Raw genomic sequence first — 15,580 nt, forward strand, 5'->3', positions numbered from 1 at the left:
CCACAGCCCTGGGCTATCTGCATAATCCTTTGCTGATTTACAACTCCCTGGGTCTTCCAAACTGTGGCCTTAGTCCGGCAGTTTAGAATATGCAGAGTTAATCTGCTGTTATTATTGCTATCCGTCCTAATTAGTTTCAACTGACCTCTTCATTAGATCAGATTGAATTAGTTTAGTGCTGAAAGCAGCACCAGGAAATAGTTCCTAATTATCATTCCAAAACCCCTGTTTCCAAAATAAACTTCACCAGCAGAACCCTTAGAGCTGCCCTCTCTCTTTTTTTGGTACTTCTGTTGCAACATAGACACAATGCCTTGGATCTCTTTCCAGCTACTTGAAACTGGAACAGTGTTGTTAATTTAATATCTGTATTATTTGGTTGAGGGATAATTAATCGCTATATAATGTGTGTCATTATATTTTTGCTCAATTTCCCCAGCTGAATAACTGCATGAGAAAGAGTGGAATAGCTTCAATTGCTTAGGAGCATTCAAATTTGGGAAACTGCCCTATAATATGAGTCAAGCCACTGGTCCATCTAGCTCAGTATTGTCTACACTGACTGGCAGCAGTTGTCCAGGGTTTCAAGATTTGGGTCTCTTTCAGCCCTACCTGGAGATGCCAGAGATTGAATCTGGGACATTCTGCATGCAAAGCAGATTCTCTAACCATTGCTGACAGACTGGGACTGTGGCAACCTGTGTGGTGTCTGTGGTGATTAAAAAAATAATATTCACACCACCTCACAAAAATAGTAGTAATAGTATTAATTTATTACCCACTCTTCATCCAAAGATCCCAGGGCACAAAACAACAATTTAAAACACAACATTGTTATTTCAAAAACAAATTCATCAATATAAGGGCATTCCAATAATAATAATAATAATAATAATAATAATAATAATAATAATAATAATAATAATACCGGTAATAATAATATAAACAAACAAACAAACAAATAAATACCCCACCCATCTGGCTGGGTTTCCCCAGCCCCTCTGGGCGGCTCCCAACAGAATATTAAAAGCACAATAAAACGTCAAACATGGAAAAACTTCCCTAAACATGGCTGTCTTTGGTTGTCTTCTGAACAGGGCCTTCTTAAGAATATCCAGCGCCGTGGTGCAAAGAGCCCTCTGGCAAAAGATCCCTTTTCCTAGAGTTGACCTTTTTTTAGGGCTGGAGGAGGCAGGCAGGCAGGCTGGAGGGCGGCTCCTCCGGCAGGGCAGAGGCAGAGGCTGGACGCGGCACCTCCTGACTCAGCTGGCCGCTTCGTGCCACGGTGGCCACGTCAGGCAGCACACTGAGCGAGCGGGCCTGCCCTGAGCGAGCGAGGGTGCGTGCGCTGTTCCTGCCAAGCGTTGGCTCATTTCCCCCCCTTTTAGCCTTCTGCTGCCCCGCAGAATTCAGTGCCTGCAGGCTTAAAGGGAAAAAACCAGTGCATGCACCCTTGCTCATTCAGCGCGCTTGTTTGGTGTTCCCCGGACTCTTGCCTGGCGCCCTGCAGAACTTGGTGCCCTGGCGCCCTGTGCCACTAGCCTCAATGGGTAAGACGGGTAGTTGTTTATTTCCTTGACATCTGATGGGAGGGCGTTCCAGAGGGCGGGCACCACTACCGAGAAGGCCCTCTGCCTGCTTCATTCATGCCATTTTCTTGAATGACTATTTTGTAGATGGATCATTTTGAGCAGCTGTAGAATAAAAGACTCATAGAATTGTAGGGTTGAAAGGGACTGCAAGGGTCATCTACTCCAAGCCTACTATTGGTTAAAATTTGATTTTACAATATGTGGTTTTTACCTTTCAGTCCTATTGCACGGATCCTGATCTTGTTTTGGAGCTGAAGAATCTGATTGTTGTGTTTGCTGACACCTTGCAGGTTGGTGGTAAAATACTTTGTTGTAAGCATTTCCTTGGGTGTCCATTTGCAGCCCTTCTGTTGCCAAACTCAATTCAATTCAATGTCTAAACAGTAAACCAAGGAAATGTATTATTTAAGGACATACGGTATATATACCAAGGATGCCTTTATGTATTGATTGCAGGCATCAACTCTTAAAATTTTGCAGTATCATATACTCACCTGCAGCAATAGCATCTTTTAAAATATTGTTTTTAAACACTGTTTTCCTAGGGCTACGGGTTTCCTGTGAATAGGCTCTTTGATCTTTTATTTGAAATAAGGGACCAGTACAATGAAACGCTGCTTAAAAAATGGGCTGTGTTGTTCAGGTTAGTATCACAGAATATGAAGATCCTGTTGCAAAGTAATGTTAACCAGTTTTGGTTGTTCTTTCAATGGCTATATAGTTGCATATATCCAGCCAGGGGATTTCACGTAAAGAAAAAAAATTCTAGCTCTTTATGATTATTGTCAAAGTTACAATTGAAAGTGTGTGTGAGATGGAGCAAGGCTACGGTGTCCTACATAGTCTTTGTTTATCTCCATGGCTAACAGAAGCTGTCTAAATTACACAAAATAAACAAATACCTGAAGTCCCACGGGTTTCTGTTTCCTACCCTTGGACACTCTGCCTAATAGTGCTGCCTCTGCTTCTATGTATTCCTTCCCACCAGCGGTTCACAGCTGTTCCTGTCCCCAGACTTTGAGTGCTAGCAATTAGATGGTTCAGGAGCAGTCTGTGACACCAGAGCTCAGCACTTACTTAGCTCTCAGCGTTGAAAGCTGTAGAAGTGCTTCACTTTGGCTAGATTGTGCCCAGATACGTTTGCCGTGTGCTTTAGTATTTATGTTTCTAATAATATGCTCATTTGATTGCACAGGGATATTTTTGAAGCAGATAATTGCAGCCCAATACCCGTCTCAAATGAAGAGGAGTACAAAATTGTCATTAGCAAATTTCCCTTTCAAGATCCGGAACTTGATAAGGTAAGAAAACACACACTGTGCAAAGCACCCGAGGAGGCATTCTGATGATCCTCCAAACCAAGTTTACTCCCTCTTTCCTCTCTTCCATGTGCACATAGAAGAGGAGGCTACTTCCAGTTAGTGGCAAACCATTGTAATTTTGTCTGAATGCGGAAAACTGGTTTGGTCAAATCCTAGTTTGCCTACAAACTAGGATCATTTTTCAATATGTGTCTGGTGTATATGCACAATTTTGTTTTTGAAGTGTATGTATTTGCATCCTGGGACTTTGGGGTGAAGTATAGATACTTAAAATAAATAATAAGTAAATATTATTGTCTCAGTGCAGACATAACAATTAATTAGGGCGAGGACAAAGGGATGCGGGTGGCGCTGTGGTCTAAACCACAGAGCCTAGGGCTTGCCGATTGGGAGGTCGGCGGTTCAAATCCCCACGACGGGGTGAGCTCCCGTTGCTCAGTCCCAGCTCCTGCCAACCTAGCAGTTCAAAAGCATGTCAAAGTGCAAGTAGATAAATAGGTACCGCTCCGGCGGGAAGGTAAACAGCGTTTCTGTGTGCTGCTTTGGTTTCACCAGAAGTGGCTTAGTTAAACTGGCCACATGACCCAGAAGCTGTCTGTGGACAAATGCCGGCTCCCTCGGCCTATAGAGCAAGACGAACACACAACCCCAGAGTCGTCCACGACTGGACCTAACGGCCAGGGGTCCCTTTACCTTTACTTTAAGGTGAGGACAATGGGATTGTGTGCCTGGGCCCTTCCTCTCAGCTCATCTTCTTTTGTGTGTAGATTTCCTCTTACCCAATCCTCTTTTTCAGTGCTTAGGTGTTCTGGGCATTAATCCACTGAGACAGCAGTACACACTTGTAGAATCCTGTAAAAGAAGAAATAACCTGATAAATGTGTGTGTGTGTGTTTTTTGTTTTTTTTAAAAAGCAAAACATAAAATACTTATAGCCTCCCTCATCTTTTTAAATGAAATTTATACAGCTTGGAATGTATGGCTGTATTTGGGGTCTCAACTTGGAGAGATCTGAATACTGTAGCATATTTTTATATGATGAATTGTGTTGCCAGTCTCTTGCCTCTCCCTCTGTAGAGAGGGGGGAAACTCTTAGACTATTAAGCAGGCATGTCCAACAGGTAGATCATAATCTACTGGTAGATCACTGGCTCCTTTCAAAGCTCAACAACTTCGACCTGAACCTCCAAAAAGAGGGTAGATGTTTTTAACTCTGAGTAGATCGCAGGCTCTTGGGAGTTGGCAACCCCTGGTATAGAGATATTGCAGTCATATATAGCTTAGCATGTGATATTAATGACCTTTTCTCCAACCTGCTTAGCTTTAATTACTTTGAAATGCAGCGTAACATGGCACATATGTGTTTTGTTTCTGCAGCAGGGTTTTCCAAAGAAACTTCCAATGTCTCAGTCAGTGCCTCAGATTTATATCCAGGTCAAAGAATTCATTTATGCAAGCCTTAAGTTTTCAGAGTCACTTCATCGCAGGTAAGCATTTACAAAAGCTGTGTGTGTGTGTGTGTGTGTGTGTGTAAAAGACATGTAGGACCTATATATATATATATAGGACCTATATATATATATAGGACCTATATATATATATATACACACAAGAAGAAAGGGTTGGAACTCAGAACACAAGGTGTGCTATATTTTACTTCCTTCTGTAATGTTTTCTTCTGGATTGTTTGGTGTTTTAATGTAGGTTTTAAGCCGCTTTGATATTTTGTTTCAGAAATATTTAAAGTGGTATAAAAATTGAATGAAAAATAAAAATAAGTACAGTGGTACCTTGACAACCGAACGACTCGACTTCCGAAGTTGACAACCCCAGAAGTCTTTTCGTCGTGCACACAGTTCTGCGCCTGTGCAGAAGCGGCGCACGGTTAGCGCATGCGCAGAAGTGCGAAATCGCGCTTCGTGCATGCGCAGAACGGGCGCTTCAAGAACCGAAGACTTCGATTTATGAAGACGGCCACGGAACGGATCATCTTCGTAAGTCGAGGTACCACTGTATAGAACATATCTGCTGCTGTTGCTGCCAATCCCGCTAGTAGTGGTTCACGGCAGTTTGGCGGATGCAACAGCCAGACTTGATGGGTCTGCACCAAGAAACAGCCAGGATGGACTATGTTGATATGGAAATATGGCTAAACCCAGGCATGTTTTTCTAAATTCTCATGGGATTTTCTGGAATTTGCTCTGGGGGGGGTTCATCTCATTGCCATCCCGACGTGGACTATAGGGAAAGTTTTTTATGGGCCTGGGAATAGAGCCCTCCACTGTTAGTGAAGTGATAGACAGATTGAAACTTTAATGTTGGCTGGTCCCAAGGAAAATAGAGTGGCAGGTCAATGTGAACCGGGAAGCAAAATCCTTTCCACATCAGTAGCAAAGTGAGTTTTGTGAAACCCATAGCATCATATTCAACCATGTCAGTTCCAAAGTGACTTAGAAATGCCACAAAGTACTCTCTTCTCTTATGGTAACCCTGAGTAATATATACTGTACCATGTTGGTTAAAAGCTGACCTACTTGGGGCACATAAGGAGTCAGCCTTCACCTGGAAAAGCAGGGGTGTGAAGGACAGAAGATCGTCCAAGGCTATGTTCGATTCATGGAGACAGATACAATTTGTGAAAGTTGGGGCAAACCTGAGTAGCTTCTGAATGGCTCCTTGTTAGGGACCACCTTTATTCTCTCTCCCCCTCCCCCATCCTTCAGCATTACATTTTACTTTAAGAAGCATTCAAAATAGTAAGACATTCAGATTCTAATAGATGGGAGAAATTCATTACAAAAATTCATTACAAAAAAGCCCTCCATTTAAGCCAGTCTGAAAAACATTGCTTGGTTCTAACTGGATAAAATGTGCCGTTCCCTTTTGCTTTCAGAAATCTGGAAGCTATTTCCAGTTTGCCATCATGCTTTGTGCACTGTTGACAACTGTAAATTGCTCTCCCTTCCCACATACTGAACTAATAAATAAGACTTCTTGGTCCTCATCTCTAACCAGAAACTATTAAAATATGCAGATGATTACTCTTTCCCAATTATGCTATGAACATAGTTCAAGTTTTACATCAATGCATATCTCAAAAGTTTGTTAAACTGTTAACAAAGCAGTTGCTTGACTGATGACCTGTCCTCTATTGGAGCTGAACAGATTTCTACTTGGTTATCTGGGATATAATAATAATTATTATTCTGTTGGGCAGCTTCCAACAGAAAAATGAAATAAAATAATCGATCAAACAATAAAAGCATCCCTAAACAGGGCTGCCTTCAGATGTCTTCTAAAAAAGGAAAGGAGAAAAAAAGGCTGCACAATTATTTTAAAGTTTCATCAGTGGTTTAATCATTTGTTTTCAAAGCATCATTAAATTTTTGCATTTCAGTTCAACAGAGATAGATGATATGCTTAGAAAATCTACAAATTTGCTGCTGACTCGAACTTTAAGCAGTTGTTTACAGAACCTCATAAAAAAGCCTCACATAGGTTTGACGGAGGTAAGTTTTGAAATGCATGCGTCAGTGTTCTGGGTGCTCTTGTGCATAGTTCTTCGATTCTTCAGACTTTCCCTAAGAGCCGTGCATGTCCTCCAAAGCTTCTCAACTAGAAGCTCCTGAAAGGGAACATGCCCACCAGTATAACTATTCTTTGCTTGCACTCTGCAGTTACAAAGGGGAGTTTGGGGCACATTCAATTTAGAGCCCTCTCTTGGGTTCACCCAGGATAATGGCGACACTTAACAAGCCCAGAAAGTTCTCACCACCCTGCATGAGCTATAGGATGCATTGTCCTCTCCAAGAAATGGGAATTCTGTAGTTGGCACAATGTTGCTTCTTAGTAGATAATGTATTAGATAATCCCTAGCAGATAATCGTAGGTTCTCGGAAGGTGGAAAATTTGCTTCTTGTAGCTATCCATTTACAACCTTGTAGTTTTTGCATGTGTGCATCAGTCAGTATTGCTAATAAGCATTCTGAATAATCTCCTTTAAATTAGTTGTGTCTCTTCTGGTATAGTCGAATCAAGTTCAGTTGTGTATTGCAAATGTATTTTATCAGAATTTGTTCCTTTTCTGTGTTTTTTGTTGTTGTTAAAGCTGGTGCAAATTATCATAAACACAACACATTTGGAACAAGCATGTAAATACCTTGAGGACTTTATAACCAACATTACAAATATTTCACAAGAAACTCTCCATACTGCAAGACTCTATGGTCTATCAACGTTTAAGGTATGTGAAGTGTTATCACCTTTTGGTTAACATTTTTAAATATTCAGGTCCCAACCAAGGAAGCCAATTATTATTTTCTAGCTGTAGCTTGGTTTTGTGCTCTGTTTTGGGAGGCAGGTTATGAATGCAGATGTTATTGTTTTTTGATGGTTGTCTTAATTTAAATTGACATAATCTCATTCAAGTTAATCCATGATGAACTGTGTGCCGTATAGGTTTTGATGGGGTCATATTGGGGAGGAGGCAAAATTGGAACATGTTTGTGCCCAATATTGTGAAAGCTACACCTACATATTTCTCAGACTTGACCATACATGTTGGTAGTTAATTAGCAAAAGCATGACATTGTTTCCAAAGGAAACACATGTGAAAGAGTGTTTTAATCAGGTTGGCTAGCTAGAATTATTGCACTGGCATCACATGCCTTCCATACATCATTGTGGTTCCTGATCACCTTTAGATTTGCCCTCTGCTCTGGAAGTTTGAAAGCCACAAAAAAACTTCTTCGGCCATTAGGACTTGGAATAAGAAGCAGTTTCTCATTCCTTGTATGCACAATGATTAGCATCGAGTTTTACTCAGAGCAAATCTACTGATTTGCCCGAATATAAGTCGCACCCAAATATAAGCTGCACTTTTAATATTGGAGGGGGGGGGAGAAAAAAGAAAAAAACCCTGAATATAAGCCACTCCATTCCTTGCTACTCCTGGCTGCATACTGGGCGGTGGCGGGGGGGGGCGCACTACGTTGTCTCTCCCTTCCTGGCCTTGGGGGAGCAGATGGGGGACTACACACGGGGCAGGTGCCACTTTGACGCGCTCCTGGCGCTGTTTTCCCTGCGCTCCTGGCTGCATACCGTAAGGTCGCGAATATAAGCCGCACTTTAACTTTTCACAGTCGGAATTTGGGGGGGAAAGTGAGGCTTATATTTAGGCCAATACGGTATTGAAACTAATGTGCCTAACTTAGTCATGTTCATTAATTTCAGTGGGTATACTTAGTTCATCTGGTCTTCAGCTGGTGGGTTGGGACTCACTGGTAGGTCTTGGCCTAATCCAGTGTGGGGAATAGAAGGAGCACTACCAGCATGCAAATACATGAAGACAAATTAAGAAACTGGCATCCAAATGCATATTGGCAAACCTATAGCAGGAAAACCTGAGCAAAAACAATGTGATTCGGAGCCAAAATAAAATGGCGGGTATAGCTGACTGATGAATATTTTAGAGATTGCAAACCAGGACTTAATAGAGCTGCAGGTAGGTCTATTCTGTGCTGTGAAAGGCTTTTTGATGACAGGGATTACTCCCAAATAAGTATATACAAGATGGCTTGTGCTAATGTAAAGGAATGTTCGATTCCTACCCCCGACCATTGAACAGCCATTCTTCCCCCCACCCCCAGCCCCATTTCACATACTGTTTTTAAAACTCTTCATCTACAAATTTAGTTTGGTAGGTAGAGTGAGGAGGAGCTGTTGTTTTGAGAAACCTGCTTCATACACCCTTTGACCTGATGGGACGTTTTATGGATTATTCAATCCTAGCTATGGTATTTCCCAAAGGCAAAAAATATTTCTTGAGTATTTTAAATAAATAAAACATGTGGAGTGGTAATTTAAAGCGTAGCATCGGTTCAAAGTTGATTCATTTAGTCCTATAAATTTGATGCATTTTGTAAAATAAGTGACAAACACACAAAAACAGGCATTGGTTGGTTCCATGACAGCTATATCTTCCATTTCAAATAATTGCCTTATTGTGTATACACCCAAATGCGGCAGGATTTCACAGACCAACAAACTAAACAGGATTATTCCTACTGAGGCTAGTTCTGTCTTCGGTACTTTTAATTTTGTAACTAAATCTTAAAATAAACCTATCAAATTCCAACGTTAATCTCTGTTGTCAAGGTTAACGGAGGACATAAGAAGGATAAAAGGCATGCTGAAAGGAATTAATACCATGCTCCTGAATTTTCAGCCTTGGGGACACTTAATTTGAGGAGTTGCACTATTACGAATTTTATAACCAGGGCAAATGGCAAAGATGACGTTTTCCATGTGTGCACGATCATCCTACAGGATTTGCTGCATTATGGCTTTGATCCCATGAGTTGGTTTTGTTGAAATATGGAACCACATTTTATGAACTTCCAAACAGAATCTTATTTTCATATAACAGAATCCTAGGATTGCTATTCTTCCCTCCCATGGATCCTGTTTTTTGCGGGCTCTCCCTTCCCACCCTCCTGACAGTCATCAGTTTCCACTCTTTTGCTCAGACAAATTCATTATGGTTTCCCATGTGCCATGTTTAATGTTGGCGTTAGGCCTAGGAAGCTCAACAAGTCATAGGTACAGGGGCTATGGGCAGTCCTGTTAACTTTGTGCTTAATTATTCAAGGTGCACACAGTTTCTTTTTAGTTGGTTTGGAAAATGTTGCTCTGGTTGCTGTGTAACCTTGGTCTAGTCCAGGGGTAGCCAACCTGGTCCTTACCGCCCACTAGTGGGCGTTTCAGGATTCCAGGTGGGTGGTAGGGGGTTCTACGGCATGTGTTACTGCAGCACTGGTGGGTGGTAAGGAAATTTTGCCATCAAGAAAGATGCATTTGTGGCCGGTAGGTATAAAAAGGTTGACTACCCCTGGTCTAGAAGTTGGTTGAGTGGAACTCTGGAACCCAAAGACGGTTTTAGTGAAAGTTTTAATAGATATTCCATGTGAAACCAGTTGTAGCAACAGCTGTTTTTTGTCCCTGTGTCAGATAAAAATGTCTGCCCCCCCTCGTTATTATGTTCTGTGAGAGTTCACATTTTGCTACCTATATGTGTATGCTGCAACTTGTGTATACTCAAGAAAGGAATGTACCAGCCAGTCTTCTGTGCTTTGGCTTTACCTCTTATTTCTTTCTATTTTCACTCTGGGATTAAGTAGAAGTATTATTGAAGGGCCTCTATATCAAGCTATATGCACATTATCCAATTGTCTGTGGGACCATGCTGTGACTGTCATTTGAAGCATCTAAGCTCCTGGAACAAAACAAAACAAAAATCCAAAATTAATTGCAAACAAAGCCCAGCCAGGTTAAAAAAGCATACCCCTTTGTAGATTCTTCCCCCCCACCTCCTGATCTCTATATTACTAAAAATGTATTATTTTTACCCCAGAGAATCACACCAATGCATACGCTTAACTTGTGATGGAAAATCCTTTTTTTATTAATCCTTGTGTTCCTTCTTATGGGAAGCTGAATACATCTCATCAGCCTAGCTATCCTCTGCTCTTGTTAACTGCATCTCCTGGAGGCAAATTGTATCAGTCTTTATATATTTTTAAAAAATAATAACTTGGATTTCTCTCTTGCCATTCTGTGTTTTTTTAATGATACACCTTATACAAAATAGTGTTCTGTGACTTCTTACAGCAGAAGGTTCATAGATTTTAAATTTTTCGGTTTCCAGTGTCTTTTTTAAAAAAAATATTAGTGAAGTGTCTAGATGCTCTACATAAATAACTATAGCAATCCAGGTTTAATCTAAAATACATCCTTACCAATAAGAATATACAGTTGTGTGTATTATTTGCAGTTTATCATTCCAAAACATTAAAAACATGAAACAATTACATCCTCTCACAAAGTTTGTCAGTTTAATCAAATTAAACGTAAGGAGAGCTCTGCTGGATTCGGCCCCCCTAATGCAGCATCCTAATCCCACAGTAGCCATCCGGATACCCAGGGAAAATCAGGCTGCAAAAGCACTTTCCTCGAAAACCGTGAGTTTGTTTGTGCCCTGGGTGTGGGAAGCAAAGTGCATACGTAGAGTCCTGGCTGAGAGCAAGTAGGCTGAGAAGGGAAGTGTGTCAGAAGAAAAAACCTAAATCAGTCTCTATATATTAGTAATTTGTATTAATGTAACATTTGTATATGAAACGATGGCACATTTTTTTAAACGTTTGTTGCTCCTTGAGTTGCCTGTTTTATTTTTCTGTTCACAGCAGAGAGATAGCATGTCTCTATGCTGTGAACAGAAAAATAAAACAGTGGATTCCATATATAGATAGATTTGGATTACAATAACAATGATTGAATCCCCACCCCCTCACTTCTTGACCCTCATTTGCTACGTTTGAAGAAACTACCTCTAGGATACTAAAACTTCAGCATACTTCTGTTGTTCCCCACTGCCCAGGATGCGAGACATGCTGCTGAAGGAGAAATTTATACCAAACTTAACCAAAAGATTGATGAATTCATCCAGCTTGCTGACTATGATTGGACAATGAGTGAGCCAGATGGGAGAGCCAGTGGCTATTTAATGGATCTTATTAATTTCTTGAGGAGCACCTTTCAGGTTTTCACTCACTTGCCTGTAAGTATACAAATTGCAAGTAATTGCAGGTTTTATTTGTAATACAGCACCTAAGGGAAGAAACAATAACCCCTGTGACCTGTATCAAACCCGCTTTGATCACAGATAGACCCAGTTTAGAAATGGGCTGCATTTGGACAGAATGCTGGATAAAAAGAGTTTAGCATTGCAGGATTGGGTTTTGCTTAGTCCTAGGATTATGCATTCCCCACCCAAGCCCTTCTCTGGTCTGGCCGCTGGAGAGTACCAGAAGTTTCTGCTTTCTATTTGCAATTAATCATAATTAAACACACAATCTGTTTACAGGTAAAGTGCAAACCCAAGGCTTGTTGTGGTTTGCTTTCATCTTAGCAGGGCCACTCTGATCTTCTAACCAAAAGTTGGTCCACTCCCTCCTTTCCCTTGTCAGAATTAACCATGCTGTACAGGGACGCGGGTGATGCTGTGGTCTAAACCACAGAGCCTAGGGCTTGCCGATCAGAAGGTCAGCGGTTCGAATCCCCGCAACGGGGTGAGCTCCCATTGTTCGGTCCCAGCTCCTGCCAACCTGCGGGAAGGTAAACGGTGTTTCTATACGCTGCTCTGGTTTGCCAGAAGCGGCTTTGTCATGCCGGCCACATGACCTGGAAGCTGTACACTGGCCCCCTGGGCCAGTAAAGTGAGATGAGCACCGCAACTCCAGAGTCGTCCGTGACTGGACCTAACGGTCAGGGATCCCTTTACCTTTACCTTTAGTGTTTCATCTGCATTGGCACTAACCAGAATTTGCTTTATCCGGAATTTGCAAATGAGATTCAAATCCTGCCTTCTTTTTTGCTTTTTTTTTTTAAAGAGCCCTGGCTAATGTTAATAATGCCAACATTATTCTATGCCACAGCTAACAATGAAACTGCAACCCTGCTATGTTTCATTTCAATCCACAACAGTGGTGAAATAAAGCTTATTCACATATAATTGCTAGAAGATAAGAGAACCAAAAATAATTCCTTACAGCATTGGGGGAAAACACTGCATGTTATGAAAATTCTCGTTCCAGAAGTTCATAAACATTGACTGCTTTTCTATAAATCTGTCGATTTGAGGTTTATAATAACTTGCTGTGGGGTGAGTTTTTTGTTAATAAAAATATTAATCTGCTGCTCCCTCATATAAAGTATCAAGGTGGTGTCCGACAGTATATACAAATAAAATAAACTATAGGATAGCATAAAACCAGCACAATCTCCCATATTGTGAATGGTTTTTAAGTTCTTTTAAAAATGGACGTTTGCACACAATAACGTTTTCTACATTTTGTTCTTCCATTGCCTACGTTGCTACAACAGGAAAGTGTTTAGTGTTTACAGAGCTTTTGGGAAATATGGCGTGAAACGACTGTAACACCCCAACACAGGTTTTATATAGAAGATTTTAAACTTTTTCTCTCAAGCATTTATTTTGTTTTTTAAATTGTACTCAGACTAGATTTTTTTTGAAAATGTTTTAAACAATGTTGAAAACCACTTTGAGTCCCCCCCTAAAATATAAGTAGTATGTAAACTGTTGTTATCAAGTCAAATATTCCTTTGCTTCGAGTATGTGGTCATTGTCTATTTTATGTTCTAGTTGTTATTTTGGCTGCTTATTAATTGCCTGGTTATATTTATGAAAATAAATATAAGTTAACCTGCTTGAGTTCTACTTAAATTTTATTTCATTGAAGGCAATAGACTCCTTATATTACAGGAGGGCTTCAAGAATAAAAATTATGTCTGGTCTCTGTGATCCATCCCGTCCAGTACAACTTGTTTTCTTGTTTAGTGTGAGAGTGTTTTGTACTATGTCTAGACGGTACTGAATCGAAGAAGTTAAGCTGGAAAACTTCTGAGATTCATTCGAAATCTATAATTCTGTGCTATGCTCTGGCACAGGGCACACATGTTAGATTTCCTCGGTGGCTTGTGTTTAGCTGCATTGGCAAGTGACAGAGACTAGACTTGATACATTTAACCAATGTGATTCACCATGGCCATGTTTGTACTAAGAGTTTTCCACTAGTTGGCTTTCTCCAGATGTTTACTGACACATATTCAGCCATGGCCAGCCTGCAGATGTTGTGCAATGGAAGAGAAGTCAGTATGTCAAATATCAGGTTGTAGCTCAATGCACTTTAGGAAGGATTGAGAGCAACAAGGGCAGTTGAGAAGGAGGAGATGGATGCTGGACAGTTCCTTCTGAGAATTATTTGGCAGGCCTTGCCTGGATCTTCACTTGCAGCAAGATTATAGACAGTCACTTTACATCACATTGCTGATGAATCTTTCCTGTGTTAAGGAAGCTATCTCATGAGGATTCACAGTTCTGTTCCAGGCCTTTGCCTGCTGTGCTGATCTTCAATTTGCAGGGAGTTTCCAGATGTATTCTGGACTGGCATACCATACTGAAGGTATGAAGGAGGGTTGCCTTCTTGAAAAGATGGGGGTAGCAAGACTTGGTTCGGAGAGAAGCAGGATTTCAATTCATGGAAAGGCTTGGCTGACTAGATCAATGAGAAGCCTTAGTTGAAGGTCTTGACATTTGGTTGGCAAGCAAAGGAAATTTTACTTACAACATCATTTGTATACTGCCCAATGAACAGTGTCTTCTGGCGGCTAACAATAGAAGTTTAAATCCATGAAAACAGGGAGAGCTCTAAAAATCATACAGTGAGAAATCGACTGCATTAGGAAACCAAATAAATAAATAAATAAATAAATAAATAAATAAATAAATGCAAACCTATAGCAGGAAAACATACATTAGTGCACCAGAGCGTAAAAAGAAAGAAGATCTTAAAATGCCTATAAGGACACTGAAAAGACCTAGGTGACTGGCAAGTTTTACATCTGAAGCAGCTGTGTGTGTACAGAGGGGTGGGGGCCAATCTATATCTCTTGAAAAGTTTTTGTTTGGGCGTTGATGGGGGTGGGGGGAAGTTGCCTTTAGAAAAAACCTTCTCCTCCCCTCCAAAAAGCAAGCAAACAAAAACACCCTCCTGCAGAGATGCTGATAGAAGCCAAGTTTGTAGGCAGCATCCACGCCATGCTCTGCACTTCCCAGGTAGTTGTAGGTAGGGGAAAAGCTTCTTTTATTGCTGAGAGACAGAGTGACCATATGATGTTGCCCTAGCTGAATCAGATAATTGGTCCATCTAGTCCACCTGTGACTGTCCATGACTCTCCAGGGTCTACAAGTGCCCTTTGCCTCCTAATCTGGAAAGTGGGATTAGTAGGTTGTTATCAAGAAGGTTATTGGAGAGATAAAGGTGGCTTTGTCTTAGTGCAGGAGTGGCCAAACTTTGTTGTTCCAATTGGTAGCTTCTCAGTGTGTCTGATTTATCCTAAAAGCAGCCTGGCTTTGCATTTAATGCCAATTTTCAACAGCTGTGAATGTAAGCTGCTCAAGTACAATTTGGGAGTATTTTCTAGGATTCCCAATTGTTCCTTTACTGTCCTGCACCCGACATCATATGCCATCAGATGAGTGACAGGTAGGCTTGGCATGGGGGAAATGGACTTGCAGGCCAAATTGAGAGGCCTGGCAGGCCTAATTTAGCCCATGGAGTGGACGTTCCCCACTTATTCAGTAGGGAAATGTATCTTAAACTATTAAATACTATGCTCATTGACACTTGAAGCAAGTGTGTTTCTAGGATCAGACTGTGAGTTCCTAGGCCACATGGCTGTAGGGGAAATCTCCCCATATATATGCCACTTCTGTAGGGTTGTAGTAGTAACGAGTTTTTAGTGTCCTTAGTGAACACAATGCATTATGCAGCCATGCTCTTTGACTTGTGCCTGGCTACTTCTTTGCTATAGAACACGACCAGAAGCATTGTCATGAAGTGACCTGACATGGTCTCATTGGACAACAGATTCCAGAGGAATCTTTCTCCAGCATTTCTATAATATCATTTTTCAAGCAAGTGTCACTTATTTACTTTTGACTTCAGGGATTGTTGTTGTTTAATAATTTAGTAGTGTCCGACTCTTCGTGACCCTATGAACCAGAGCACGCCAGGCACTCCCGTCTTC

At 41.0% G+C, this 15,580-nt stretch overlaps 1 protein-coding gene across 5 annotated transcripts in view; it reads left to right on the forward strand.

The window, feature by feature from the left end:
• Positions 1 to 15,580, forward strand: part of EXOC6 (exocyst complex component 6) — a 114,614-nt gene that overhangs the window by 51,928 nt on the left and 47,106 nt on the right. For 4 of the 5 annotated variants that reach the window (XR_009557616.1, XR_009557617.1, XM_060274851.1 and 1 more), the window contains exons 12-18: positions 1,811 to 1,882; positions 2,138 to 2,235; positions 2,788 to 2,893; positions 4,292 to 4,401; positions 6,312 to 6,423; positions 7,023 to 7,157; positions 11,349 to 11,528. Coding sequence is in view for 3 of the 5 variants with exons in the window: in XM_060274851.1 (XP_060130834.1) it covers positions 1,811 to 1,882; positions 2,138 to 2,235; positions 2,788 to 2,893; positions 4,292 to 4,401; positions 6,312 to 6,423; positions 7,023 to 7,157; positions 11,349 to 11,528 (813 nt within the window). In the remaining 2 variants the exon portion in view is untranslated. The remainder of the gene's footprint in view (positions 1 to 1,810; positions 1,883 to 2,137; positions 2,236 to 2,787; positions 2,894 to 4,291; positions 4,402 to 6,311; positions 6,424 to 7,022; positions 7,158 to 11,348; positions 11,529 to 15,580) is intronic. The other variant, XM_060274853.1, reaches the window with a different exon arrangement.

Source organism: Zootoca vivipara, chromosome 5 (genome assembly GCF_963506605.1).
Source record: "Zootoca vivipara chromosome 5, rZooViv1.1, whole genome shotgun sequence".
NCBI lineage: Eukaryota > Metazoa > Chordata > Lepidosauria > Squamata > Lacertidae > Zootoca > Zootoca vivipara.